The 26,232-nt window shown below is 35.2% G+C and overlaps 1 protein-coding gene across 1 annotated transcript in view; it reads right to left on the bottom strand.

Moving 5' to 3' along the window:
- Window positions 1-8,244: 8,244 nt before the first annotated feature.
- Window positions 8,245-26,232, bottom strand: part of LOC135213244 (uncharacterized) — a 51,455-nt gene continuing 33,467 nt past the window's right edge. The window contains exon 2 of the mRNA XM_064247221.1: window positions 8,245-8,406. Within this exon, the coding sequence (XP_064103291.1) occupies window positions 8,245-8,406 (162 nt within the window). The remainder of the gene's footprint in view (window positions 8,407-26,232) is intronic.

The following is a 26,232-nucleotide window of genomic DNA, read 5'->3' as shown; positions in this document are numbered from 1 at the left end:
AAAGAATATATGTAGATAATCAGAAGGGTATAAATAATATATATGTAGCATAAGCGAATTCCACAGGAAAATGATAGTCAGAAATCCAAGCGCTTTCGTCTTTACTCAGGCATTGTCAAGGAGTTAATGAAGTACAATTGGAGAGAAAGGTCTCAGGTACAACATAAGATAAAAAAAACCAAATGGTTAATTGTCAAAAGGGTATTAAAAGAGATAATCTAGGATTATCGGATATCACACGGTCACAAACCTAAACAGATTGACCCTAACCAAAATTACAAAGTTTCTTTACAGTCCAAAACATGTAAAAACTGAATATATTAATTTTGTTGCTTATATTTATCTACAACTTTTTTCATTATGAAAGAATCAAGTTTAAATAAACCAAGACTTAAATTGAGAACATTTCTATTATTTGACTTGATGAAACAAGATTCAGTGATATTCCTTTTAACTGTGTCATTACATGGGATTAAGGCTCTTGCTTGACTCCAGTTAATAGGATGGTCTAAATCTCTCATATGTACGAATAATGCATTCGATATTTGCCCAGTTCTCACAGAATATTGATGTTGTTTGAGACGTTGTTTTGAAAGAGATTTTAACCGGTCCCCCTGTCCGTAATGAACTTTATCAACACTTTTTGCAAGGAAATTTCATATATGCAGCCTGGAAGATCTTTAGGAGAATTTTTGATTACTAAACTCTTGACATTAATATAACTGAAAACAACATTTATGTTTAAAAGCTTTAAAATTCTAGGAATATCTAAAAACCTTTCATCATAGGGTAATTTTAGAATGTTATGCCTACTAAATTCAAGTTTGTCATTAGTTGAATAAAATGTTTTTCTAGCTCTTTTCCATGCCACATCTACAAAAGTCCTTGGGTATTTAAGTTTCATTGCAATATCATAAATAGTTTTAATTTCAGCGTCAATAAACTGCGGGCTACAGACACGTAAAGCATTAGACATCCAGAAAAAAACAGAGAATTTAACATTTTGATGGTGATTGGAGTAAATACAGAAACAACATCAAAATTAGTTTTGATGTTGTCTCTTTATTTACAAAAGTGCCTGTAGATGACTTACTTGAATATTTGGAGGAATTAGAACGTCATGACATTCCCTTAAGTGTGGCAAACCTCACTAGTCTCATAAGGTTATGTATCAAAGATAGTAAATTTTGTTTTAATGGGGAATTTTTTGTACAAAAGTTTGGCATGGCTATGGGTAATCCCTTATCTCCTGTCCTTAGCAATAATTTTTACATGGAATTTTTTTAGACAAAATTCTTACCAAGAATTTTGCCCAAAATGTTATTTGGTTTAGATATGTGGATGATATCTTCTGTATTTGGCCAGTTCACGAAAATCTCCAGGAATTCCTTAATAATCTCAATAATTTAGTCCCTTCTATAAAATTTACTGTAGAGGAAGAAAGAAATTGTAATTTGAATTTTCGTGACCTAACTGTCCATAGAAATGATAGAAATTTCGCCTTCTCAGTCTTTCGAAAATCAACTAACTTTGCCTCTTTTGTTCATTACTACTCCAATCACCATCAAAATGTTAAATTCTCTGTTTTTTCTGGGATGTTTCTAAGGGCTTTACGTGTCTGTAGCCCGCAGGTTATTGATGCTGAAATTAAAACTATTTATGATATTGCAATGAAACTTAAATACCCAAGGACTTTTGTAGATGTGGCATGGAAAAGAGCTAGAAAAACATCTTATTCAACTAATGACAAACTTCAATTTAGTAAGCATAACATTCTAAAATTACCTTATGATGAAAGGTTTTTAGTTATTCCTAGAATTTTAAAGCTTTTAACATAAATGTTGTTTTCAGTAATATTAATGTCAAGAGTTTAGTAATCAAAAATTCTCCTAAAGATCTTCCAGGCTGCATATATGAAATTCCTTGCAAAAAGTGTGATAAAGTCTATTACGAACAGACCGGTAAATCTCTTTCACAACGTCTCAAACAACATCAATATTCTGTGAGAACTGGGCAAATATCGAATGCATTATTCGTACATATGAGAGATTTAGACCATCCTATTAACTGGAGTCGAGCAAGAGCCTTAATCCCATGTAATGACACAGTTAAAAGGAATATCATTGAATCTTGTTTCATCAAGTCAAATAATAGAAATGTTCTCAATTTAAGTCTTGGTTTATTTAAACTTGATTCTTTCATAATGAAAAAAGTTGTAGATAAATATAAGCAACAAAATTAATATATTCAGTTTTTACATGTTTTGGACTGTAAAGAAACTTTGTAATTTCGGTTAGGGTCAATCTGTTTAGGTTTGTGACCGTGTGATATCCGATAATCCTGGATTATCTCTTTTAATTTTTACCCTTTTGACAATTAACCATCTGGTATTCTTGATCTTGTGTTGTACCTGAGACCTTTCTCTCCAATTGTACTTCATTAACTCCTTGACAATGTCTGAGTAAAGACGAAAGCGCTTGGATTTCTGACTATCATTTTCCTGTGGAATTCGCTTATTTATGAAGTCACGTGCATCTACTGTGATTTTTTAAGCATATATCTAGCATTTAAACGCACAGCCACTTTGACCATTCAGATTGTAAATATTTGATGATTGTAACCTTTCAAATCTTGTGAATTTTTACCAAATCTATTTGCGCCTCCATCTATTATAAAATAAGTTAACACATTTATCTTGGAACAAAAAAGAATAATTATCGGTTAGATAATCAGAAGGGTATAGTATATATATGTAGCATTTAAACGCACGGCCACTTTAACCATTCACATCGTAATTATTCGATGAGTGTGACCTTTCAAATATTGTGAATTTTTACCCAACCTGTTTACGCCTCCATCTATTAAAAAATAAGTCAACACATTTACTTTGGAACAAAAAAGAATAATTATCGGTTAGTTAATCAGAAGGGAATAGTATATATATGTAGCATTTAAACGCACGGCCACTTTAACCATTCACACCGTAATTATTTGATGATTGTGACCTTTCAAATCTTGTAAATTTTTACCCAACCTGTTTACGCATTCGGATCGAAATAAAACCTTTAAAGGAAGCGCGATCTCCTCCTACTCGGTACCACATCACCTGGCATGCGGAAGTGTGGAGAGCGCTCACAGACCTTGAGAACGAAATTAGCGAGCAGCATCATCATCAACCTTCCAATAGTGTTCGGTGTATATAGTAGAGTTCCAGAGTTACGCCTCTGTCTGAAAGGTCCCGCCTCTGAATTATTATTCGGTGGTTTGAAATGTCACTCCGGAAAGGACACCAAATTCCGAAGAGGTTCTAAAATGTCGCTCAGAGATGAATGAAAGAAAGCAAATGGGCAGATGTGGTGCCTCCATCTTTTTTGACCTCATGTCTGCGGTACATTTCAGTTTCGAGGGATATCCGAAAATTAGGGGTTGCAATTTACGATTCTTTCAAGATAAATCACGAAATTATTATTATTATATTAATATTATTTCTTGGAAAGAGAAATAGAAATGAGAGAGCGCAGAGTAGAAGAAGAGAGAGATAGAAGAGAGGAGGAGGGGGGGTGGGGTGGGGGGGGGGGGTTGGGGAAGGGGGTTTGCCACGTTAACGCATTCTTTCAGGATAAAATTAACGAGATTATTATTATTATTATTATTATTTTCTTAGAGTTTCGATTTGAGAGAGAGAGAGAGAGAGAGAGAGAGAGAGAGAGAGAGAGAGAACGTTAACAAGAGCTGCATCATCTTTACGCTGTACCGTGCTGTTTCAAAGTATTTAAAAAATAAATAAATAAATAAATAAATAAATAAAAACACAGTCCTATGACAACTACCTAAAGTGGAAGATAAAATCTCATATAAACACCATCATGGACAACTTCCCGTTCCTCTGGATTTGTGCTTTTACGCCACCCGGACATTCGAACATCACTTCCATAAAGGCGACTTGGCTTAACCACATGAAAATACACAAACGTACGGTGAAACGGACTCTCACTAACAAGAGCTTTAAAATGGACTTTAAGTTTAGTCAATTCTAGCTAAATTCAACACAGGCTCTGCTCGACCGAAGATGCTAAACGTAACACGACAGAAAATGTCACAAGTATTTACGAATGGATTTAAGGCCGAAATACGAAATCATTCGGTTTGTAATGTCAAAGTGAGAAGTAGCTACAATAATCATCTATCTGAAGGTTGAAAAACGTTTAAATTTGGAGTATTGGTGTCTTAAATCTTTCTTTGGAAGAGATATTTGTAATGCGTGGTTATTCAGGAGTTTAGATCACTGTACGCGCTTTTGGCCTACATATCCAAAAGCATACATAATCTAAACGCATCCACATAAAAAAGTATAGGTTAGATAACTGTACGTGCTTTTAACTACACACTCAGAAACATTAATTCTAAACATATCTACTATATCAAAAGGTATAGGTTAGATAACTGTACGTACTTTCAACTACACATTAAAAAATAATTGATTCTAACACATTTTACATCAAAAGATGTAGGTTAGATAACTGTACGTACTTTCAACTACACATTAAAAAATAATTGATTCTAAACACATTTACATCAAAAGGTATAGGTTAGATAACTGTATACTTTTAACTAAACATTTAAAAACAAATTCTAAACACTTTTACATCAAAAGGTATAGGTTAGATAACTGTACGTACTTTTAACTAAACATTTAAAAACAAATTCTAAACACTTTTACATCAAAAGGCATAGGTTAGATGACCGTACGTACTTTTGGCTACACATCCAGAAAAAGAAATTCTAAACACTTACACATAAAAAAAAAAAAATTGCATAGGATAACATTTTGGAGAACTTCCAGACTAGTTGTTATGCTGGTGTTTGAAATGTCACCGCAGGCGAGAAGTTCTGGATAACCACCACATGTCAGAAGCTGACACGGAAAATTAAAGGCGACAGAAATACAAATCAAAACGCACTTTCAGGGTTGGAGGTTTGCTTCCCCCCCACCACCACCAGCCAGTTTCTCGGGTCATGCTATTTTAAACCTTCGAGCTGCTATGCATATTCAATTGCTATCTGAGTTTCAATTTTGTAATAATTTCGTCCTGAATGTCTTCGCTACACTGGCGACCATGGTAGTTTTTTTTTTTTCAAATAGATTAAGGATGCTTCTCTCTCTCTCTCTCTCTCTCTCTCTCTCTCTCTCTCTCTCATCAATATTTCAGAAAGGAATGCTGCATCACTTAACTCTTATATCCACTCCTCTTTACTACAGAGAATCTCTTGCGAGAGGAGGGTAGATGTGTCATGTCTCCCCCTATCCTCCTGATCCGCTACCTACCCCGCCTCACCAGGGGCGGACAAACAGGTTTGAAGGAGGAGGGGTGGATGTGTCATGTCTCCCCTATCCTCCTGATCCACTACCTACCCCGTCTCACCAGGGGCGGACAAACAGGTTTGAAGGAGGAGGGGGGTGGATGTGTCAAGGCTCCCTCTATCCTCCTGATCCGCTACCTACCCCGTCCCCCGGGGACGGACAAACAGGTTTGAAGGAGGAGGGGGGGATGTGTCTTGTCTCCCCTATCCTCCTGATCCACTACCTACAAACAGGTTTCAAGGAGGAGGTGGATGTGTCATGTCTCCCTTACACCTCCCGATCGCCTAATTACCCGGGACGGTCAAACAAAAAAGATCCCCTCGTATTTCATTAAGCTAGATTCTTCTTTATCTTCTCGTCATATCCTGCTCCTCCCCAAAGAAACGAGAACGTCTACACTCCCATCAAATCACAAAACAGAGAGAGAGAGAGAGAGAGAGAGAGAGAGAGAGAGAGAGAGAATAATTTCTCGCTCTCAGTTTCAACATCGCATCGAATATTTACGATAAAAACCCCAGTCCTTCATTCATGGAAGCCTGAAGGGATCCCGTGTTGTTATTTTAGCTTTTTATGAGCGAGGACAGGACTGAGCCGTTCTCCCGCAGGGCTTGTCGCCAGATCCCATGTTATTTTGCCTTTCATGTAGCAATAGCCTTCATGGAATTCCCTGAGGGTTAATAAACCTCGCAGCTTCGTGATTTCAAATACGTTCGACAGACCAGCAGATGTTTGCGAGTTTAATTTTTTTTTTTTTTTAAGGGAATAACGTCATGCTTTTTACCTGATCTGTAAGTTTTAAAGTGTGATATTTTTTAAAAGATAAACGAACGAAGGAGGTGACTGTAAGGTATTTTGGAATAAAAAAAAATAAAGAGAGAGAGAGAGAGAGAGAGAAGAGAGAGAGATGGAGAGAAGATATTCAAAACGAAGGAATAACATACTTCGCGCAAATGAATTAAGATATCACGATTAAACAAAATTGGAAGTGGCTTGTAAGGTATTATTGAATAAAAAAAAAAATAAAAGTAGATGAGAGAAAGAGAGAAAGAGAGAGACGAGAGAGAGAGAGAGAGAGAGAGAGAGAGATTCAAAACGAAGGAATAACATACTTCGACGCAAATGAATGAAGATATACACGATTAAAAATGGAAGTGGCTGTAAGGTATTTTGGAATTAAAAAAAAAATAAAAGAGAGAGAGAGAGAGAGAGAGAGAGAGAGAGAGAGAGAGAGAGAGAGAAAGACTCAACCCTGGATAATTCCTAGAGACGTGAATGTCAAAACCCAAATGAGAAATAAAAGTAGGTCTCTGTCTTACCAGAGATGAAAATATTTGGTATTACCTGAAGTGAAACTCCTGCATCAATACAGTCTTTTCTGACAGGAGCGATGATTGGAGTGGGTCAAGATTCTCTCTCTCTCCCTCTCTCTCTCTCTCTCTCTCTCTCTCTCTCTCTCTCTCTCTCTCTCTCTCTCTCTCTCTCTCTCTCTCGTTTCTGATTCTGTCAAAATATCTAGGTCGTAGCTCTATCTCAGTAGACATTCGATATGCTCTTTCAATTGCAGCGTATGAGGCGACGTACCAGATACATAAGGAATGAGAAACCTTTAAGACTGAAACAGAAATTAGGCCAAAATCATAAAAAAGCAGGAATACTGATAAATATTCATGAGAAAACTACAGTGACGACCTTCAATTCAAACCACATAATAGCTCTTATTAACCAGTAATTCTTATTAACCAATGATGTTTGTTTGTATGTTGTTTTTACGTTGCATGGAACCAGTGGTTGTTCAGCAACGGGACCAACGTTTTTACGTGACTTCCGACCCACGTTAGGAATGAACTTCTATCACCAGAAATACACATCTCTTACACCTCAGTGGAATGCCGGAGAATCGAACTCACTATCAACGAAGTGGCACGTCAACACCATACCGACCACGCCACTGAGTCGCCCATTTTTTTTTAACCACTGATACTACTTATCGGTTGAGTACAGTTCACAAATGTTCTACTATTAATAATTCCATTCCTGTGGCTACCTGATTTTTTCTCTCTAGGGGATGGGGGCCTGGGGCGGTGTGGGGGGGGAAGGGGGTGGGGGGGGGGCGTGTCTATCTGTATGATCCTGTCCCTGGTGAAACCAAGACGTCATGTCAGACCTTTCATTTCGTAAATCTTACACGCGAGCCCCCGGATTCCAGGGCATGTCTACTGAAAGTCAAGGGTATACATATTCAGGCCGAAGGTACACCAAGTGGTATCCAAAAAATGTGAAGAATTCAGGAAGTTAAGAGGGTGCTGTGATTACTGCAATTATACAGGTATCTGTAAAGGAAAGTGAGTAAACCAGTAGAATTTATTTATAGACTCATATATATATATATATATATATATATATATATATATATATATATATATATATACTATATATACACACACACATATAGTTTTCAGGTGTTGGATAGCCTGAAATTAAGCAATAACATCTGAATACCACAACAAAATTATCTATTTTACTCTTCTGTAGAGTAGCAAAAAAAATTATTATAAAAGCAAGAAACGATGCATAAGAAACATTGGACAAGAAACACTGGACAAAATATTTGGTAAGAAACACTGGACAAATAACACTGAACAAGAAACATTGGGCAAGAACCACTGGACAAGAAACATTGGGCAAGGAACTTAGGTCAAGAAACACTGGACAAAGAAACACTGGGCAAGAAAAACTGGATAAAAAACACTGGGCAACAAACATTGACCTGGAACAAGGAACCGCCGGAACGTTACGCTTTAAACACACGTCCCAGCTCCATGAATCAAAGATCACCCTTTACATGGGTCATGAGATCCTTTATCGACGTGTCCTGGGCGTCGTCAGCAATAAGAGATGAGAGCCGAGTTCAGCCTCCTCCTCCTCCTCCTCCTCCTCCTCCTCTCCTCCTCCTCCTCGTCCTCCTCCTCCTCCTCCTCCTCCTCTGCCTCCTCCTCCTCTGCCTCTGCCTCTGCCCTTCCTCCGCCTCGTTTAATCGATTCTGTCTGGTTCACATTTTTTAAAAATTTATTTTGCAACGTTATCAGTAAAGGCCTTTGCACTGTTTGGCATATTTGATGTTCGATGGTTTTTTTTATAGGAATGAATGTTGAAAAAATTTGATGTTCTATGGTTTTTTTTATAGGAATGAATGCTGAAAAAAATTGATGTTCTATGGTTTTTTATAGGAATGAATGTTGAAAAAATTTGATGTTGTCTGCTTTTTTTATAGGAATGAATGCCGAAAAAATTTGATGATTTATGGTTTTTTATAGACATGAATGTTGGAAAAACCACAGGTTGATTTGATTTTCTATGGTTTTTCATTCGTTAAGTTTTACTTAGTACAAAACCTTCCTCAGTTCTAATTATTACAAGAACTTCAACAAACTAAAGCTTGAGTTTGAAATAAATTTTTTTTAAATAAGTTTCAATTCCCGCTCTTTCTCCCTCAGGAAAAAGGCTTACATTTTAGAAGTAATACTAATGACAGGAAAATGAGTTATATTTGAGAAGCAATACTAATGACAGGAGAGTGGGTTACATTTTAGGAGCAATACTAATGGCAGGATAATGGGTTATATTTTAGAAGCAATACTCATGACAGGAAAATGGGTTATATTTCAGAAGAAATACTAATGACACGAAGATGAGTTATACTTTAGAAGCAATACTAATAACAGGAAAATGGGTTATATTTTAGAAGCACTACTATTGACAGGAAAATTGGTTATATCTTAGAAGCAATACTAATGAAAAAATAATTATTTCTATTCTAAAAGCAATACTAATGAAAAATATTTTGTTAAAGTTTCAGAAGCAATGCTCATGACAATAAAGGGTTACATTTTAGAAGCAATACTAAGGACAGAAAAAATTAGTTTAGCGATGATTTATAATGGCATCTGGGAAACCTCGAGTCATAATTAAGGAAAGCAAGAAACATGAAACAAGCTATTAAGCGTAACAGGAATTTATAATGCTCCTCGAATATTTGGAAGAACCAGAGAAAGATCAGGTTATCTCAAAGTTATGATGTTAGGCCCCAAAATTTTAGAAACAGCATCTAGTAGTATGTAGCTCGATGCAAAATTTCCAAGCATAAGAGAGATCAGAAACAATTTTTCATATTCCAAAGGCAGATAACATAGAAGCAAGCCAGATCAAACACTGAAATTTTAATATTACAAGGACAGATAATACAGAGGCAAGTCAGGTAAAACCTTCAAATATTAATTATTTCATAGAGCAAAGTAATAGATTCCTGAATATAATGCACTTCTCTGTCACATGATTATGCATTAAACTACGTATAAATTGAAGTATAGTCAACAAATGGGATTTAAGTGAACTTAAGGGATTTAAGTGAACTTAAGCAAAGGGGGTATGGAACCATATTGGGTGATTCATCGGGGTGTCTAAAGTCACCAAAAGGTTAAGAACCCCTGCTCTGGACTCCAGATAAGAGAGAGCCACCAGCACCACCCCTTAGAACACCGCCTCAGTGGCGTGGTTGGTATGGTGTTGGCGTCCCACCTCGCTGGTCGCGAGTTCTATTCTCGGCCATTCCATTGAGGAGTGAGAGATGTGTATTTCTGGTGATAGAAGTTCACTCTCGACGTGGTTCGGAAGTCACATAAAGCCTTTGGTCTCGTTGCTGAATAACCACTGGTTCCATGCAGCGTAAAAACACCATACAAACAAACACCACCCCTTAGAGCCACCAGCACCAATCCCCAAGAGCCACCAGCACCACCAGCGGCGCTGCTCTGGACCGAGAAGACAGCAACAATGCTTTTCAAATTCGACTCACCTTTGATCCGCCGAGGACTCATTGTTTGCCTTTGGTGCCGGGGAAAGCCGAAGTCTTGTTACAATGGCGTGTAAATACAGCAGGTAATCTCATTTTCCTGGCTAGGTAATCCTGTTATCCCCGACTCGGGAATCGGTTTATGTAAACTGCTGCGAAAAGGGGGGGGGGGGGGGGGGTAGTGGGTGGGGTGGTGGGTCGAGAGTGAGGGATTGGGGGAGGAGGAAGAGGTGGTGGGAGGGAATTGAGGCTTCCTACACACCAGAATGTATTGGGAAAGCTGGAAGACACACACACACACCCACACACACAAATACAAACATACAGCGAGAGAGAGAGAGAGAGAGAGAGAGTGTTGGGTCGACAACGCCATCTAGCCCAATGTTTCTTGGTCTGTTCGTCAGTTCGTCAATTGGAGGTGAAAGAATTCATTTTTTTTGTTTTGTCTATCTTATTCTGAAGTGGATTTGGAGATTTTTATTTTGCAACGTGATTCATGTTTGTGTGTGTGTGTGTGCGTGTGAGTCCATTCTTCATATATTTGCACACACACACACACACACACACACACACACACACACATATATATATATATATATATATATATATATAGATATATATATATATATATTATACGTGCAATAAAAAAATGCAAAACCTAAACCTTCGCAAACAGTAAAAAAAAAAAAAAAAAAAAAAACAAAAAAAAAAAAAAAAAAAAAATATTTTTACAAACTGATCGCTAAGAAAAAAATAAATGGAATGACAATATTTATCCTGGTAATGAAAAACTGCAGGGGACGGAGAGAGAGAGAGAGAGAGAGAGAGAGAGAGAGAGAGAGAGAGAGAGAGAGAGAGAGCAGAAGCACTTTACCCAATAGGATCAGTTTCAAAACCTGACCTCATAAAAGTATGGCCATGAGTGAAAAACTATGCCGGAGTGACAAAGAGTGCGAAGACAAAATCGTTTCAAATTTGACCAGGAATATCCGAGCTTTATCTGCAGTTTTATATTTCGAAAAAAAGGAGGAAAAAGTATTAATTTTATATAAATTTTAATATTGAGACAGTGTACGAATCTCTGTGAGCAGTGTCTTGTCTTAGTAGGATGATCCAGTTGGATATCAAATGTAATATCTACCTTGCTGTTGGATATCAAAAGTAGTAATATCTACTATGGTTATCAAATGCAGTAATATCTACTGGTGTTGGATATCAATTATATCATATTTTTTAATATGATATATTTTCAACGTTATCTTTACCAAACGTTTTTCGCTTTCAAGCGAACTATTAAGTTGATCAGCTCTTGAAAAATACAAGTTACTTTATGTTCTTTTATTAAAAAAAAAAAATATTCGACTCTCTCGCCCGCTCTCATCCCTCTATCCACACCCATTCGTCTTCGTAAGTGAACGCGCACAAACGTACGACCTTGGTATACATAATATACAAAATACGCCACAGAAGGCTTATTACATTTACCATCGCTCGTAATGTATACGAGTTCCCATAAAAACCAGGATGCATATCATAAACAATGTATTTAGTCTGCTTCAATAGAAGGAAATCCAGGGAGAATATATTTACCAGGAAACTCGGTAAGAAAAGGGATAAAATACCGCGTCGTATTCCTCTCGAACACGGCCTGCTGATAAAACTCGGGAGACAGAAACTCGAAACTATTATTTTAGATCTATAAAGCTGACGCTGTTATTTGAAGCATCAGGAAGAGAGACGCTGGAAAAGTCTGGAATTATAAAGACGCATTTCTGACGAAAGCAATACCTCTGTACAGCGAGATACGATAAGAAACGTGTCTCCGAATTCGTAGGATTGCCTAGAAATTTACAGAGGCGAACCAGCTTTGATAAGAAGAATGCAGCCACAAATTTAGCACAAGAAAGGGCACGAAAAGGGACTTGATTGTAAAAAGAAGTAAAACATGAGAGATGGTGTCGAACTAAAATGTTCACAGAGAAATGAAAGAAAAATGCTTTTGGACGTATTTCTTAAAAATTCAAAAAGAAATGTAAGAAGATGCTTTTGAGCGTATCTTTTATCTAGGGGGGAAAAACTTGGAGACGTTGTAACGCTTTGTGAGTTTTTTGAGCGACGAATCATAATAGCGAGAAAAGTAATTTAAAATACATATATTATTAAGGAAGTGATACGTACAACTGATTCTTAAGCGTAAGATGTTCCGGAAAAGATAAAAGGTAAAATTCAAAACGAGAATTAGAAAGGAATAATTATTGACCTGAGCAAGTTTTGAGTGACAAATAATATAATAGCGAGAAAAGTAATTTAAAATACGTATATTCTTAAGGCAATGTTACGTATAACTGATTCCTAAGCATGTTCCTGAAAAGATAAAAGGTAAATACCCTTTGTCTCTTGTTCCTCCTTTTTTTATTTCTTTCTATACACCTCTCCACCGTCCTTGTCAACGTTTGAAGGAGGAATATGTCAAACGAGGTCAGATATCTTTGCTGGAAACAACTCCTTAAACATACTGTAAGAACATTATAAGTCAACAACCTCATAAGATTCATGTCGTGAGGTACATAAGTATTTACAGGTCATCTTTAAATTACATGAATGTAAACTACATATGTTTGGCAGCATATTCGGATGCCCTCATATACGAACGCTTTTATGTGCATTTATAAGAAATATGTGTCAATTTTAAAACATATGATTGAGAACTAAATCGTGGAAGACATTTCTTATCGCTAAATCATGCACTGTTTTTCTAAGTTACAAAGTCAAGAATATCTTTAAAAACATATGCACTTGTAAGTGTATATATTTGCTGTACCTGTTGGTCAGATATCTGGTAATGTAAATAAACCGGTTATGATTAGATTAAAAAAATTATCATTGTAAATTTTGTTTTGAGTAAATCCTCCCCACAAAAAAAAAATTCAATTAAATCATTTTTAATATAAATTAAGCTTGTTTTAAATTGGCAAGTTGACTTGAGAAGACAAAAAAAAAAAAAAAAAAAAAAATAATGCCTCTTATATATTCTCCCTAGCAATTATCGAATCAGTGAAAGTAATAATTTATCTCTCGAATCCAGAACTCTCTTGGTACCGGTAAATTCTTGGTCACTACTGCCTTGTGAAAGCCTAGGATAATTACCCACATAACCAGGTTATCTCTCTCTCTCTCTCTCTCTCTCTCTCTATGCAGCTGCCGGCCGTTTTTGATTCGGGACAGTAAAACGTATAGACCAAAGCCAGTTTAATGGCACCTGTATGGGGGAACGCAATCTCCCAAAAAAAAGTCGGTTTTACCTTAATGCCAGCGCCAACATACAGTAGTCAGCTTATGGAACAAATCCCAAAACTCTCTATTTGGCGATACACTCGGGGGTGGGGGGGTTGTATTATTTAGGGATTATCTCCGGACAAGTATTCATTTATACGATGCTCTATACAGAGCCGGGTACCGATGGGGGCCAATTCGACATTTTGCTAATGCACAAAACAAATGCGTTTCGTCCGGCGAAATTATTCAGCCTTTTAGATCCGGTGATAAATATTTGTTAGAGATTTTAGATCCAGTTGATAAATATTGCTTTATTATTAGTAAAGAGATTTTAGATCCAGTTGATAAATACTGCTTTATTTTTACTAATAGATTCTAGACCCTGTGATAAATATTGCTATATTATTAGTAAATGATTCTAGATCCGGTGATAAATATTATTCTATTATTAGTAAGAGATTTTAGATAAGGCGATAAATATTGTTTTATTATTAGCAAGAGATTTTAGATCCTGTGATAAATATTGTTTTATTATTAGTAAGAGATTTTAGATCCGTGATAAATATTGTTTTGTTATTAGTAAGAGAATTTAGATCTGGCGATAAATATTATTTTATTATTAGCAAGAGATTTTAGATCCGGTTGATAAATATTATTTTATTATTTTAGATCCAGTTGATAAATATTATTTTATTATTAGTAAGAGATTTTAGATCCTGTGATAAATATTGTTTTATTATTAATAAATGATTCTAGATCCAGTGATAAATATTATTTTATTATTAGCAAGAGATTTTAGATCAGGTGATAAATATTAATCTGAAACACGGCACAGCAATCCAAGCCCAGCACCCTGCCTTCCCCCAAATGATACTTTATCCCAAAAAGTTGAAATCTTATTGGTAAAAATTAAATATATAATCTTTCCTTTGTCAATATATTCTCTGAGATCTAGCCATAACATTGAGACAGACTGATTCACAGACAAATTAACCAGAGAAACAAATAAAATCTAAATTATAAATTTCCTGGGTAGATGTACTTAAGGAAACAAAAAAAATGGTTATCCTCAAATAAGGATAGAAAATAATCTTTTTTTTTTAAACTCCCTGAGTCAGAGAAAATTACAAACAGGAATGTCAAGATGTGTGAAGCGACGAACAATATCGAGAATGAAAGAAATAGACAATTAGAAAGGAATGTTTAAAACCGTGAAAGAAAAACCGAAAAAAAAATATGGGGAATAGTTTAGACTGTTCTGCGCAGAGAAAAAAAAAACTTTTACAAAGGTATACGCAAAAGGGTTACTTTAGTTTACTTTATAGTTTACACTTTTCTTAAAAATGTTCTCATTTTTTTCTGTTTTTTATCCTGGTTTGCTAATTTTACATTTGTTATTCCATCTTTAGCTGTCTGTTTAAATAATAAGGTTCAGTCTCTCTCTCTCTCTCTCTCTCTCTCTCTCTCTCTCTGAATCTTTAACACATATCGCTGATATTTTGTTATTGAGGAGCGGCGATGGTATCTGAAATTACCCATTTATTCATGCGTCATTGAAAATTCGGTACAAATTCCTTCAAGCTCAAACGTTTAAAACAGAGACTAATAACTTCATGAAGAAATCCAATAGGAAGTTAGATGTATAATATTACGACTTATTAAACCTCAAGTGGCTATCAACAACGTAATCATTGGGCAAAGCAGCTCGCTGAATGATTTTTCTGCTGGCGATGAACTAGTGTTTGCGGAGCATTATCAGCATCCGTATCCGAACGCTGAATATTTTTCTATGTATTACTGAACACTCGTCCTGGATAAATCCTCTCATATATAGTTTTAGGATTAGCAGATTTCAGGGGCTGTGTGATTTCTCCAGCGGCTGTTGGTAGGAAGAATTAAAGATTTTAATTTTTTTAGGATTTGTTTGATTATGACTGAGAGAGAGAGAGAGAGAGAAGGGGGGTTAAGGACAGAGAGAGAGAGAGAGAGAGGAAAAAGGCAGCCAGAGATAGAGAAGAGAGAGAGAGAGAGAGAGAGAGAGAGAGAGAGGACAGCACGATGAGATAGAGAAAGAGTGTGTGTGTGTGTGTGTGTGTGGTGTGTGTGTGTGTGGTGAGAGAGAGAGAGAGAGAGAGAGAGTAAAAAGACAGAGAGAGAGAGAGAGAGAGAGAGAGAGAGAGAGAGAGAAGAGAGAGAGAGAGAGAGAGAGAGAGAGAGAGAGAGAGAGACCGGGAGGAAAAAGACATAGAGAGATAGAGATAGAGAGAGAGAGAGAGAGAGAGAGATCTTACTATCTTCCTTCCATATTCCTAATTGATATTTTCTTTATCTTTTAATCTTTTATCATAAACTGACATTTATTTCTTAATATTCTCTATTAGTTATTTCGTTATATAACTTTTAATATTATTTAGTTATTTTTTGCCATTTTTTTATAGCCGTGTGAATGGTTCAATTTTACTTTCACCCAGTTCTCGAGTAAATGGATTTTTTTTTTTTTTTATCCTGGTTGCTCTATCCCTCTTCACTTTCGCGTATACCATTGTACATGTTTTTTTTTATTTTTTCTGTCCGCTCCAAACAGTCTAAACTATTCCCCATATTTTTTGGGGGTTTTTCTTTCACGTTTTTAAACATTCTTTCCTAATTGTTTATTTCTTGCGTTCTTGTTATTGTTCGTCGCTTCACACATCTTGACATTCCTGTTTGTAATTTTCACTGACTGGGGAAGTTTAAAAAAAAAAATAATTCTATCCTTATTTTTTTTTCCTTAAGTACATCTACCCAGGAAATTTATAATTTAGATTTTATTTGTTTCTCTGGTTAATTTGTCTGTGAATCAGTCTGTCTCAATTTTTTTTTTATTCATTATTTTTTAGCTGTTCTTTAAAAGACTTGCACAGAATGTTATGGCTAGATTTCACTGAATTTATTAACAAAGGAAAGATTATAAATTAAATTTTTACCAATAATATTTCAACTTTTCGGGATAAAGTATCATTTGGGGGAGGGCAGGGCGCTGGGCTTGGATTGCTGTGCCGTGTTTCAGATTAATATTTATCACCTGATCTAAAATCTCTTGCTAATAATAAAATAATATTTATCACTGGATCTAGAATCATTTATTAATAATAAAACAATATTTATCACAGGATCTAAAATCTCTTACTAATAATAAAATAATATTTATCAACCGGATCTAAAATAATAAAATAATATTTATCAACCGGATCTAAAATCTCTTCCTAATAATAAAATAATATTTTATCGCCGGATCTAAATCTCTTACTAATCCAACAAAACAATATTTACACAGATCTAAAAATCTTCTTACTAATAATAAAACAAAACCAATATTTATCACAGGATCTAAAATCTCTTGCTAATAATAAAACAATATTTATCGCCTTATCTAAAATATCTTACTAATAATAAAACAATATTTATCACAGGAGCTAAAATCTCTTTCTAATTATAAAACAATATTTATCGCCTTATCTAAAATCTCTTACTAATAATAAAATAATATTTATCACCAGATCTAGAATCATTAACTAATAATATAGCAATATTTATCACAGGGTCTAGAATCTCTTAGTAAAAATAAAGCAGTATTTATCAACTGGATCTAAAATCTCTTTACTAATAATAATAAAAACAATATTTATCAACCGGATCTAAAATCTTTTGCTAATAATAAAATATTATTTATCAAGGATCTAAAACCTCTCACTAAGAATAAAACAATATTATATCCCAGGATCTAAAATCTTCTTGCTAATAATTACTAATAATAAAACAATATTTATCACATGATCTAAAATCTCTTACTAATAATAAAACAATACTTTTAAACAGGACCTAAAATCTCTTACAAATATTTATCACCGGATCTAAAAGGCTGAATAATTTCGCCGGACGAAACGCATTAACTAATAATATAGCAATATTTATCACAGGGTCTAGAATCTCTTAGTAAAAATAAAGCAGTATTTATCAACCGGATCTAAAATATCTTTACTAATAATAATAAAAACAATATTTATCAACCGGATCTAAAATCTTTTGCTAATAATAAAATAATATTTATCAAGGATCTAAAACCTCTCACTAAGAATAAAACAATATTTATCACAGGATCTAAAATCTCTTGCTAATAATTACTAATAATAAAACAATATTTATCACAGGATCTAAAATCTCTTACTAATAATAAAACAATACTTATAAACAGGACCTAAAATCTCTTACAAATATTTATCACCGGATCTAAAAGGCTGAATAATTTCGCCAGACGAAACGCATTTGTTTTGTGCATTAGCAAAAATGTCGAATTGGCCCCCATCAGTACCCGGCTGTGTATAGAGCATCGTATAAATGAATACTTGTCCGGAGATAATCCCTAAATAATACAACCCCCCCACCCCCCGAGTGTATCGCCAAATAGAGAGTTTTGGATTTGTTCCGTATAGCTGACTCTGTATGTTGGCGCTGGCATTAAGGGACTTGTGAGGAGATTGCGTCACAGTGCCATTAACGCTTTGATCTATATTATACTGTCGATCAACGGCGTGCAGCTGACCGAGAGATAGAGAGAGGAGAGAGAGAGACAAAGGAGAGACGAGAGGAGATAATATGGTTATGGGGTAATTATCCTAGGCTTCACAAGGACAGTAGGACCAAGAATTTAATGGTACCAAAAGAGTTCGGATTCGAGAGGTAACCTTATTACTTCACGGAGCGATGATTGCTAGGGGGGGGGGGGGGGGAGTAAATAAACAAAAATTTTTATGAGATGAATTTTTTGTCTTCTCAAGTCAAAAACGGCCGATTTAAAACAAGCTTAATTTATATTACAAAAACGATTATTTAATATTTATTTTTTTGTGGGGAGGATTAATCAAACACAGAAAATATACAATGATACTTTTTTAATCTAATTCATAACGGTTTATTACATTACAGATACTGACCAACAGGTACAGCAAATATATACACTAACAACTGCGTATGTTTTTAAAGATATTCTTGACTTTGTAACTTAGAAAAACAGTGCATGATTTTATGATAAGAAATGTCTTCCACGATTTAGTTCTCAATCATATGTTTTAAAATTGACACATATTTCTTATAAATACACATAAAAGCGATAGTATATGTGGGCATCCGAATATGCTGCCAAACATATCTAGTTTACATTCATGTAATTTAAAGATGACCTGTAAATACTTATGTACCTCACGACATGAATCCTATGAGGTTGTTGACTGATAATATTCTTACAGTATGTTGTTCCAAGTGGAAATGAAATTATAATTGTTTTTCTTTTAAGGAATTGTTTCGAACAAAGATATCTGACCTCGTTTGACATATTCCATTTCAAACGTTGACATGGGAGATGGAGAAGAGTATAGAAAGAAATAAGAAAGAAGGAACAAGAGACAAAGGGTATTTACCTTTTATCTTTTCAGGAACATCTTACGCTTAGGAATCAGTTATACGTAACATCGCCTTAGGAATTTATGTATTTTTAAATTACTTTTCTCGCTATTATATGATTCGTCACTCAAATCTCGCACAGGTTAACATATTCCTTAAGAATTGTGTTTTTTTCCTTGAAAAAAAGATACGTTCAAAAGCATTTTCTTACATTTTTTTTTGAATTTTTAAGAGATACGTACAAAAGCATTGCTCTTTCATTTATCTGTGAACATTTTAGTTCAACACCATTCTCTAATGTTTTACTTCTTTTTTGCAAGCAAGTCCCTTTTCTTGCAATTTCCTTTGCTAAATTTGTGGCCGCATTCTTCTTAACAAAGCTGGTTCGCCTCTCGGTAAATTTCTGGGCAATCCTACGAATTCGGAGACACGTTTCTTATCGTATCTCAGTGTATAGAGGTATTGCGTTCGTCAGAAATGCGTCTTTATAATTCCAGACTTTTCCAGCGTCTCTCTTCCTGATGCTTCAAATAACAGCGTCAGCTTGATAGATCTAAAATAATAGTTTCGAGTTTCTGTCTCCCGAGTTATATCAGCAGGCCGTATTCGAGAGGAATACGACGCGGTATTTTTTTTTTTTTAGCTGCATAAATACATTGTTTATGATATGCATCCTGGTTTTTATGGGAACTCGTATACATTACGAGCGATGGTAAATGTAATAAGCCTTCTGTGGCGTATTTTGCATATTATGTGTACCAAGGTCGTACGTTGGTGCGCATTCATTTATGAAGACGAATGGGTGTGGATAGAGGGATGCGAGCGGGCGAGAGAGTCGAATCATTTTTTTTTAAATAAAAGAGCATAAAGTAACTGGTATTTATCAAGAACTGATCAATTGAATAGTTCGCTTGAAAGCAAAAAACGTTTGGTAAAGATAAGGTTGAAAATATATCATATAAAAAAATATTGATGATAGATATTACTGCATTTGATAAATCCAACACCAGAGTAAATATTACTGCATTTGATGTCCAACTTCAGAGTAGATATTACTGCATTTGATAACCAGAATATATATTACTACTTTTGATATCCAACAGCAGAGTAGATATTCCATTTGATATCCAACTGGATCCTCCTACTCCAGAGAAGACACTGCTAACAGAGATTTGTACGCTTAATTCTGCTATTCTTTTTAACAGTATTATTATTATTATTATTATTATTATTATTTTTATTATTATTATTATTATTATTATTATTATTATTATTATTATTATTATTATTATTATTATTCTATTATTATTATTATTATTATTTTTATTATTATTATTATTATTATTTTATTTTTAGTATTTATTTTATTTTATTTTTATTTTTATTACGAGAAATACATAAAAGAAAACACATAAATAAACCAAAAATAAATAAATAGTATAAATAAATAGAAATGTGAGTAAAATATTAGAATACGAGTTGAATTGTACTAAAACAGTATTACATTGGATGCCTGCTATGTACACGTGTTCAGTAAAACCCGATTTCTTAAAAAAAAAAAATATGACGACAAAGTAAATACTCTCTTCCTTCGGAAAACAATTCTGAATATTCTTTTCCTAAATTGTTTATTTGTCATCAGATTCTCTTTCTCCAATTTCTCTTTTATCTTATTCATTTTATTCATCTTATGCATCGCATCTGACAATTCATATGTCAGCGTTACTCATTCGTTAGTATCTTCTCACTCACCCCATCCCCCATTCTTTTATATTTATTCGATTCCGTATCTATTTTATTTACCCATTTTCCTCCGACGTTCTCTCGTTTTCTTCTGCCCAAAACCTCGAGTAGATACAGTTATTTAGCTTACCCAGACAACCATTGAATCCCTTTGTCAGGCCCTCCCTCCTCCTCTCGCTGCGAACTTTACATTCGTTTCTTAAAATTTAGTATAGATTAATTTTTGCCCCCAGTTATTTTACTTCGCGATTTCTCTCTCCCCTCCTCATCCTTTCGCTGTATCTTCTAGCTTCATAGATTCTCAGTTTTCATCGCTTTTGTGATTTCTTCCTGATTTTCCAAGTTTACTGTTTATTTATCCTTTCGTTTCGTGCTTTGTTGACTCTCTCTCTCTCTCTCTCTCGTCTTTGAGTGATACCTCTCCTCTTTCTGCTATTAATTGTCTCATGTGTTTTTTTTCCCTTGAATATTGTGTCCTAGAGCTGTGAATATTGTAGTTCCGTTTTTTTTATCTCTCAGGATGAGCTGGGTCACGTATTGCCTTCGCATCTCATTTCTTTTGTTTTCTACTTTGTTAGGGGCGTTATTCAACGTAAATCCTATGCAGTTTTTTTGTTATTATTTCACAGAAGGAATATATATATATATATATAAATATATTATTATTATATTATATATATATATATATATACAAATATATATATATATATATCTATATCTATATAATATATACATACATATATATAATATAATATTATATATAATATATATATATATATATACTATATTTATATAATATATATATATATATATACTATATATATTATATATACCCATATGGTGTATGTATTTGTATGTAGTGTATGTAATGTAATATATATATATCTATATATATATATATATATATATATATATATATAATACTTTATATATATATATGTATTTTATAATAATATATATATAATATATATATGAATAATTTATCACATCCAACCGTGATCCATTTAATATGCAATTTCAGCGACAAATGTCCTTCAAATATCTAACTTCAACATTACCTCTTGCCAGAACATGCCGTGCCTGCCAAGAATCTTTAAATTTGCGGATAAGGCGCGAAGCGCCGTTCCGCCACGGCCTTTCTGACAGCACACATAAATCGATCGTCGCGGATATGTAGTAGCTCCCTACTTTGTTTGTTGTTGTTTTGGTATCGCCGCCATATTGGTTTTGGTGTTCTTCCGCCGATTTCGGTCGGCGGTCGAGTGGGCCCGCTAATCTGTAAGTGCTCCTATATTTATATATACATATGTGTTTGTATGTATGTAGGTGTATGTATGTATATATATATATATATATAGATATATATATATATATATATATATATATATATATATATATATATATATATATATATATATATATATAATGAATAATTACACTCGAAACCGTGATCCATTTATATATCAATTCAAGCTACAAATGTCCTTTAATATCTAAATTCACTTTACCTCCCAAATGATATATTTTCATATATGTACCGAAGGGGAATTTTTTAATTGATAATAATTTCGTCCCCCCATGATCGAACCACCGTCCAAGTGGACGGGGACGAAATCAGGACAGTCCAGTGACGCTATCCAATCAGCCAACAGAGACGCTATAAGTCATATCGATTCTGACCTTACAAATCACCCTCGACCTGGGTGTTTTCGTAATTAGAATCGATATGAAACCCCGTCTACCATGTTGGCCAATTCGAGCGTTTGACAGCACGTAGCCTTTTGTTATGAATAATTATCACATCGAACCGTGATCCATTTATATATCAATTCAAGCTACAAATGTCCTTTAATATCTAAATTCACTTTAACCTCCCAAATGATATATTTTTTCATATATGTACCGCAGGGGAATTTTTTAATTGATAATAAAATTTCGTCGCCTCCCCCCATGGGATCGAACCACCGTCCAAGTGGACGGGGACGAAATCAGGACAGTCAGTGACGCTATCCAATCAGCCAACAGAGACGCTATAAGTTACATATCGATCTGACCTTACAAATCACCCTCGACCTGGGTGTTTTCGTAATTAGAATCGATATGAAACCCCGTCTACCATGTTGGCCAATTCGAGCGTTTTGACAGCACGTAGCCTTTGTTATGAATAATTATCACATCGAACCGTGATCCATTTTATATATTCAATTCAAGCTACAAATGTCCTTTAATATCTAAATTCACTTTACCTCCCAAATGATATATTTTCATATATGTACCGCAGGGGAAGGGGAAAAAATAAAAAAATTTTTTAATTGATACTAACTTTCGTCCCCCCATGGGATCGAACCACCATCCAAGTGGACGGGGACGAAATCAGGACAGTCAGTGACGCTATCCAATCAGCCAACAGAGACGCTATAAGTTCATATCGATTCTGACCTTACAAATCACCCTCGACCTGGGTGTTTTCGTAATTAGAATCGATATGAAACCCCGTCTACCATGTTGGCCAATTCGAGCGTTTGACAGCACGTAGCCTTTTGTTATGAATAATTATCACATCGAACCGTGATCATTTATATATCAATTCAAGCTACAAATGTCCTTTAATATCTAAAGTTCACGTTACCTCCCAAATGATTATATTTTCATATATGTAGCGAAGGTGAATTTTTTAATTGATAATAATTTCGTCCCCCCATGGGATCGAACCACCGTCCAGTGGACGGGGACGAAATCAGGACAGTCAGTGACGCTATCCAATCAGCCAACAGAGACGCTATAAGTTCATATCGATTCTGACCTTACAAATCACCCTCAAACTGGGTGTTTTCAGTAATTAGAATCGATATGAAAACCCCCGTCTACCATGTTGGCCAATTCGAGCGTTTGACAAGCACGTAGCCTTTTGTTATGATAATTATCAATACTCGAAAACAACCGTGATCCATTTATATATCAATTCAAGCTACAAATGTCCTTTAATATCATAAATTCACTTTACCTCCCAAATGATATAATTTCATATATGTAAAAAAAAACAAGTAAAAGAAAAAAATTTTTTTTGAATTTTTAATCAAATTTTTTTTTTTCGGGTTTCGTCCCCCCATGGATCGAACCACCGTCCAAGTGGGACGGGGACGAAATCAGGACAGTCAGTGACGCTATCCAAATCAGCCTCCAACAGAGACGCTATAAGTTCATATCGATTCTGACCTTAACAAATCCCCCCCCCACACCCCTCGACCTGGGTGTTTTCGTAATTAGAATCGATATGAAACCCCGTCTACCATGTTGGCCAATTCGAGCGTTTGACGCACGTAGCCTTTTGGTTATGAATAATTATCACATCGAACCGTGATCCAATTTATTATCAATTCAAGCTACAAATGTCCTTTTAATATCTAAATTCACTTTACCCATCCCAAATGATATATTTTCATATATGTAACCGAAGGGGAATTTTTTTAATTGATAATAATTTCGTCCCCCCATGGGATCGAACCACCGTCCAAGTGGACGGGGACGAAATCAGGACAGTCAGTGACGCTATCCAATCAGCCAACAGAGACGCTATACAAGTTCATATCGATTCTGACCTTACAAATCACCCTCGACCTGGGTGTTTTCGTAATTAGAATCGATATGAAACCCCATCTACCATGTTTGGCCAATTCGAGCGTTTGACAGCACGTAGCCTTTTGTATAATAATTATCACATTGAACCGTGATCCATTTATATATCAATTCAAGCTACAAATGTCCTTTAATATCTAAATTCACTTTACCTCCCAAAATGATGATATTTTCATATATGTACCGAAGGTGAATTTTTTTAATTGATAATAATTTCGTCCCCCCATGGGATCGAACCACCGTCCAAGTGGACTGGGACGACATCAGGACAGTCAGTGACGCTATCCAATTCAGCCAACAGAGACGCTATAATTTCATATCGATTCTGACCTTACAAATCACCCACTCGACCTGGGTGTTTTCGTAATTAGAAATCGATATGAAACCCCGTCTACCATGTTGGCCAATTCGAGCGTTTGACAGCACGTAGCCTTTTGTTATGAATAATTATCACATCGACCTCATGATCCATTATATATCAATACAAGCTACAATGTCCTTTAATTCTAAATTCACTTTACTCCCAATGATGATAAATTTTCATATAATGTAGCGAAGTGAATTTTTTATTGATAATATTTCGTTCCCCTCCATGGGATCGAACCAACCACACCGTCCAAGTGACGGGGGACGAATCAGTACAGTCAGTGACGGCTATCCAATCAGCAACAGAGACGCTATAAATTCTATGCGATTCTGACCTTACTAATCAACCCTCGACCTGGGTGTTTTCGTTTAATTACGAATCGATATGGAAACCCCGTCTACCATGTTTGGCCAATTCGAGCGTTTGGGAGCAGCAACGTAGCCTTTTGTTTATGAATAAATTATCACAATCGAACCAGTGATCCATTTATTTATAATCCAATTCAAAGCTACAAAATGTCCTTTAATATCTAAATTCACTTTACCCTCCCAAATTGATATATTTTTCCATATATGTTACCGAAGAGGTGGGAAATTTTTTAATTGATAATAATTTCGTCCCCCTCCCCCCCTTGGGATCGAACCACCATCCAAGTGGACGGGACGAAATCAGGACAGTCAGTGACGCTATCCAATCAGCCAACAGAGATGCTATAAGTCATATCGATTCTGACCTTACAAATCACCCTCGACCTGGGTGTGTTTTTCGAATTAGAATCGATATGAAACCCCGTCTACCATGTTTTGGCCAAATTCGAGCGTTTGACAGACGTAGCCTTTTGTTTATGAATAATTATCACATCGAACCGTGATCCATTTATATATCAATTCAAGCTACAAATGTCCTTTATATCTAATTAACTTTACCTCCCAAATGATATATTTTCATATCGATTCTAATTACGAAAAACACCCAGGTCGAGGGTGATTTGTAAGGTCAGAATCGATATGAACTTATAGCGTCTCTGTTGGCTGATTGGATAGCGTCACTGACTGTCCTGATTTCGTCCTCGTCCACTTGGACGGTGGTTCGATCCCATGGGGGGACGAAATTATTATCAATTAAAAAAATTCCCCTTCGGTACATATATGAAAATATATCATTTGGGAGGTAAAGTGAATTTAGATATTTAAGGACATTTGTAGCTTGATTGATATATAAATGGATCACGGTTCGATGTGATAATTATTCATAACAAAAGGCTACGTGCTGTCAAACGCTCGAATTGGCCAACATGGTAGACGGGGTTTCATATCATTCTAATTACGAAAACACCCAGGTCGAGGTGATTTGTAAGGTCAGAATCGATATGAACTTATTGCGTCTCTGTTGGCTGATTGGATAGCGTCACTGACTGTCCTGATTTCGTCCCCGTCCACTTGGACGGTGGTTCGACCCATGGGGGGACGAAATTATTATCAATTTAAAAAATTCCCCTTCGTACATATATGATTAAAAATATCATCTTTGGAGGTAAAAGTGAATTTAGATATTAAAGGA

The sequence above is a fragment of the Macrobrachium nipponense genome, chromosome 42 (assembly GCF_015104395.2).
Source record: "Macrobrachium nipponense isolate FS-2020 chromosome 42, ASM1510439v2, whole genome shotgun sequence".
Taxonomy (NCBI): domain Eukaryota; kingdom Metazoa; phylum Arthropoda; class Malacostraca; order Decapoda; family Palaemonidae; genus Macrobrachium; species Macrobrachium nipponense.
The sequence above is the reverse complement of the archived record's forward strand: the minus strand, read 5'-3'. Positions and strand labels throughout refer to the sequence as shown.